The 6182-nt window shown below is 32.2% G+C and overlaps 1 protein-coding gene across 1 annotated transcript; it reads left to right on the forward strand.

The window, feature by feature from the left end:
- The first annotated feature begins 2371 nt into the window (after positions 1–2371).
- Positions 2372–5353, forward strand: LOC111894167 (uncharacterized). Its single transcript, XM_023890253.3, has 5 exons — positions 2372–3131; positions 3221–3529; positions 3637–3813; positions 3945–4160; positions 4451–5353. The coding sequence occupies exons 1-5, from the start codon at positions 2673–2675 to the stop codon at positions 4901–4903; spliced, it is 1614 nt and encodes a 537-aa protein (XP_023746021.1). The 5' UTR covers positions 2372–2672; the 3' UTR covers positions 4904–5353.
- The last annotated feature ends 829 nt before the right edge of the window (positions 5354–6182 follow it).

Here is a 6182-nt window from a genome sequence, read left to right on the forward strand (position 1 = left end):
ACTGCTGCAATAAATAGAAATTTAAATAAGCTAATTTTACCAAATTAAAATAGTTTTTCAACACAAATTTTTAATAATTTTAGTCTTACAACATTGAAATAAAATTCATTACATTTTTTTTATAAAAACATTAAATACTATTAATTAAATACTATTTACGAATTAAATGGATTAACATTAGAATTACATCGTTTTAGCTTAATAACATCCTTGTGAATTGCTTCAAATTGCTCTTGATTTGGAGTTCATTCACAAAAACTTGATTCAACACTTCGAACCAAGCTCCTCTTTGCCTTTGCTTCAGCTGCTCCACAAATACAAGTGTCATTTCAAAGAGCATAAATACATTACATTTTTACCAGCATCCTTCTTATTACAAGCATATACCATTTGACCATTTGCATTTGTTACTAGAGGTGTGCAAGACCAAGGAAATGCAATTAAATTAAACTTTAATATTCTATCAAACATTTCATCGACCACATGTAGTGCACAATTTGTTACCCTCTTAAATTATTACCACTAGACATATACACATCCATCCCACTCTTTAGACATCCAATTCAGCTTAACAATAAATTCAATTAATGAAACTAATGGAGTTTTCAACAAAGATTATTGACATTTCAACATAACAAGAGCTTCAATTGATTACATTTCACCAAAAATTATGTCATTTCAGCAGCAATATATGACATTTCAGCAATAAACTATGACATTTCAACAAGAATGCATCATGAATAAAAAAATGACATAAACAAAGATTTGACCACTATAATCAACAAATCAACATAAAAAACCAACATATACTTGCATATGTTGTTGATTTCAACAAAGATTAACTAGAATCTTGTAAATGATATATATATATATATATATATATATATATATATATATATATATATATATATATATATATATATATATATATATATATATATATATATATATATATATATGGGTGTATAACATGTTCAGGAACAATCAATTTCAACATAATATATAGGGAACAATAAATTTGATAGCATCATCTATTTAAGATTCAGCAACAACAAAGATACTAACAAGGATTTAACAAAAAAAACGAAAAAATAAGATGAAGCTTGAAAGAATCATTGCTTCGTTGGATTAATCGGTTTATCACAAAGGAAATTTGGGACGATTTTAGTTCTAGGGATATTTTAGGAAACATTACCTTTATGCAGTTTTTGTGTTAGAGTAGGAATCTACTTTTATTAGTATAAATAAGGTTAATGTTTAGGATGTTTAAGTTAACTTTTTCTAGCAATAAAGTTCACCAAGTAATTCCTCATTCTTGTTATTTTCTTCTTCTTTGTCCAGTTCATACATTGGACACCAAGGTAATATCAAGTGGTATACCTACATGCTTCAGCAACAATAAACGAAAAAAAAAAAACTTACCTTATGAAGGCCGAATGACCAACAACGACGACGGGGACAAGACGATGACGGTGAGGAGGCTGTGCCGGGGAAGGAAGTTGCGATTGAAGATGAAACAGTCGATCGAAGATGCAGTCGTCGAAGGGAAGAGGGGTACGTCATTTTTTTTCTTTACAGAAGAAATACCAATTTTTAAATTTTTTTTAGGTTTAGGCGTAAAGAGGCAATGTAATTGCTGCCTCAAACAGAACACACATATGTTTTTAGGTTTGAAGACTTTTAAAAAAACAAACTGTTGTGGGATGAAAAAAATATTATGCATGTGTTGCACCACACAATAAGTGTCAGAAGAAGTTTTTTATTTATTTATTTATTTATTTATTTTTAAACAAACAACCCTCGAGTGTTAGTTTAGGTTTGATGACTTTTAAAAAACAAACTGTTGTGGAATGAAAAAATATTATGCATATGCTGTGCCGTGCAACAATAAGTGTTATAAGTTTTTTTTATAAAAAACAAACAACCCTCACTTAGTTTAGGAATATATTAGATTTGCAAGTAAAAAAAAAACATATTAATACTTATATTTACAAATTAATTATGATATTTGAATGATTTTTTTTTTAAAAGACATTAACTTATTTTCGATTACATAATGTGCATCCATTAAAAAGTAAATAAATGAAATCATTACTTAATCAAATCAATTACACTAAAATAGTAAAATTGTAGTTTTGATTATCATAATAACTAACCTAATAATGGTTTTGTGAGAAAGAAGAACACAATCAAATCTACGATTTGGCGATACAATCAAACAACTACATCATTTCATCGTTTGTGTGTATTCTTTATGTATATATATTTTTTATTTTTTATATATATAATTAAATAAATACTAAAAAATAGTACGAATTCATTTATTGTGTGAATAAACAAGAAATATGTGTTGACAATTAAAGCACGAGGCTCCGTTGCAGTCCCGCTGCTGCTTTTTAGTTTTTCTGTTCATTGCCACCAACTTGGTTTGCTGCTTTCTTTCACTTACGCCTCGAAGTTCCAAGAACAACAAACAACAAAAAGCCTTCATATAAATCAATTAAATTAACCTTCCCCATTGCTTTTAATTCAAATCCATGTTCTTTTCATATTACGAGGTTCCACTGCACGCTAACTTCTCTCTCTCCTTCATCAGTTCATTTCAAAACCCTTTATTTATACCCAAAAAGGCAAAAATTCAACTCTGTGATTGAAGAAGTAGGGAGACGATAATGTCAACAAGAAGTAGGAGGGTCAAATGGCACCTAACACCACCACCACCTAGCCCAAAAATCATTAACTTACCTAGAAGGCGTAGTACTCACCGGAAAAAACCCAGAGCCACCGTCAATAAACAACCCATCTCGGCCACCACCGGTTCCGGGATGATTCAGACGTATAATTACAAAGGGAAGCTGGAGAGTTTGTTTGGTGCGGATAGAGAGTTTACGCGTGATCAGGTTGTGCTGTTGAGTTCGTCGGAGAGAAGAGAGAGGGTGGAAGCGGAGGTGGTGGAGGAGGAGGACGCTGGTGGTCGGCTGGCGGAAGAGAAGTGGAGGTTTCAGGCGGAGATATTGCGAGCAGAGTGTAATTTCTTGAGAATGGAAAGGAAGTTCGCGTTAAAGAAATTGGAGAAGAATCGGGTTCGAATTGAAAAAACTCTCAAATCTGCTTTACAAAATCTTGCTTCTGTAAGTCTTTTTTCCCCAATTAACAACATTGTTTAAATACACCGATCTTATTTTGCCTCTGAATTTGATTTTGATCCATTGTTTTACAGGGAAGAAAGAAGCTTTTTGAAGGGAAGAACATGGAAGTGGTGTTGGAGGAAGAAATGAAAGAATTAGCAGAGAAATTAGAGGAGTTGCAGAGTAGCTATAATGGCAGCGACGATCGTGAGCTTCAGAAATGTAAAAACTTCGATAAAAAGGCATCACATTTACAACGAAGATTGGAAAAGCTTGGAGGATTACCAGAGGATGAATACAAGGAGAGGAAGAACGAATCAAGTTTCCATGATCAATCAAATTCTGAAGTCAACGAAAACACCTCCATTTTGAACTGCAAAAGTCAACCCAAGTCCACTGATGTAAGATCATTCCTTCAGTTTATATTAATGATTATATAACTTTTTTTATATTTTGATCCATGGAGGTTATCTGTTTGACTGTTTCATTTTTGAATTTAAATTTGCAGGTTGAAATGTTGGAAAGAAAAATGGAGGGGCTATCAAAGGGTGTGTTTGATGTGATGATGGAGAAGGAATATGGATCCATCATCAATAGTTCGGTTGCAAGTTCGGCTTCTACTTCAAAACGAATCGATTTCCCTGATCACTTTTCTTTTTCTAATAGATTTGCTAATCACACCAAGGTACTTTGTGAATCATATTCAGTCCTTATTGGGCTAATATGTAACTTTGGGTTTTGGGCTTGGGGTGTTACCATTTTTTTTTGTGGTTATGTGAAGTGATATTTGAATAAAGAAAGTACATTTTATAATAGGAATCATTGGAGGCTAACAACAAATGCTCGGGGCGTTGTAAGGTGTTGGTGAAGAGAGTAGTGGAGCAAGTGAGAGCCGAGACCGAACAATGGACACAAATGCAAGAGATGCTTGGACAACTGAGACATGAGATGGAAGAGCTTCAAACTTCAAAAGACTTTTGGGAAAGTCAAGCTCTTGCTTCCAATAACCAAATCCAAACCCTCCAATCCGATGTAAGCTCCATGTTTATGTGTGTTGCGCATGCTGATGTTAGTGTCCTACATTAGCTAGACACTGTCTTATCTGTCTTTATATATGTAAACTCTGGCTTTTGTTCCACATATCTAATATTGTATCATGTCACATCATGTCAATGTGACATGTTAGGTGTCTCATATTAGCTAGCTAGAAATAGTCTCATCTGTCTTTATATATCTATCTTTCTCCCTTAAGGAGAAAAAAATCAAGGACTTGACATGATTCAACAATTCTTAACATTTTTTTGTTATTATTTTGGTTTTAGGTTGAGGAATGGAGAGAGAAGGCAATCAAGTACGAAACGAAGGCCAACAAGCTCGAAACGGAGGTTGTTTTGGTGAAGGGTGAGCTTGAAAAGTTAAAGAAAGATGAAATTATCTCAACGCCCAAGAAGCCGGTGGTTTCTTTAGGTAAACAAATCGAAAAGGAGGCAAAGATTGGGATAAGTTGTCGAATGAAGGGACAATGTGATGTTATAGATAGTAATAGACATGAGAAAGTTGAACTAAGTAAGAAAGACTCACAACCATTGTCATTGGGGAAACAACTTGCAAAGGAGAAAAGGATACTCATTTCAAGATTGAAGGAAAACCGAACGAGGGATAATGAAATGTCGAGTGAAGGGCGAAGAAAAGGGTATAATTACTTGGTGAGATCTCCGTTTAAAGATATAGGGAATTCATCATCAAATAGCAATGCAGTTTACCCTTTGCATTGACTAATTAAGTGTTGTTTGAGGTGGTATTAGGCTAATAATGCATTTTTTATGCATGTCAATTGTTTAATTAATGTTAAATTTGAGAAGGAACTCATGATTCATGAAAGTGATATCTTTTTTTGAATGTGTGGAGTAATGGTGGATCTTTGTAATCACTTTTTTGTATATATTGACTGGATCGTCTTGTACTATTACAACTGGCCTACTGGGAGTGGGAGTGGGAGGTGGGGGCGATGGTTTCGTTATGTAATAAGTAGGACCGTATAAAAGGATTCAGGACTGACAGGCCCAACATGTCTTTGACTACTTCTAAAATTCTAATTGGGTTAGTTTTTCATTTTTAATGTTTTATTTGATTGAGTAGGGTGTTTTAATTTATTATATTTAAGATTTTATGTAAAACGTTTTAATATCATTATCATTGTTGTGAAACTTGCCATGTTCAGCCGAGTTTTTTGGAATTTGACATATACCTGGGCAATTTTCTGTAAATCTATCAAAAAATAAAATTGGCAAAATCGATTCAACTCCGTCAACTTGGTAATTTTGATTTTTTTTAATACATAAATATATTTGTTAAGTAATTAATTGAACTTATATCACATATTTAGTTATTTATTAAACCTTTTGTTGTTTAATTTTAATTTTCTACAGTTTAATGTAAATTTGATGGAAAAAAGAAATTTTGATAATTAACTCATTACTCTAATATTAAAGAATAAAGGGCAAAATACAAAAAAAAAAAAAAAAAAAAAAAAAAAAAAGAAACTATTTATCTACCAAAATTCAGAAAAACCCTTACATTTTGTTTATATATTGAAAAACCCTTACATTTGTAGTTACCTTTCACATTAAACAAAATATCTGTTTTTTAAGAAATAAATGTTTTTCTACATGATATTTATCTTTTACGTTTTTAGGTTAACATGAAAACAAAAATAAGTGTTGTTGCCTCTTGTCTAAGGTAAACTCAGGGCCGGTCCAGACGGTGGGTAACTCGGGAGACCGCCCAGGGCCCACGGCTCTAGGGGCCCCAAAATTTATGGGCTATGTAGTGTGTGTATATATATATATATATATATATATATATATATATATATATATATATATATATATAAAACAATTATTACCAAAATGATTTTTAGGGCGTAAATTTGGTTCAAACTCAAACTAACTCAAAAGATAAACAATTGGTTTGCTTATTATTGCTAATTGAACATGTTTATAGTGAAGAATAAATGATATATTTTTTTACTCTTTATTATATTTGCCTTTAAGG

Source organism: Lactuca sativa, chromosome 6 (assembly GCF_002870075.4).
Source record: "Lactuca sativa cultivar Salinas chromosome 6, Lsat_Salinas_v11, whole genome shotgun sequence".
Taxonomy (NCBI): domain Eukaryota; kingdom Viridiplantae; phylum Streptophyta; class Magnoliopsida; order Asterales; family Asteraceae; genus Lactuca; species Lactuca sativa.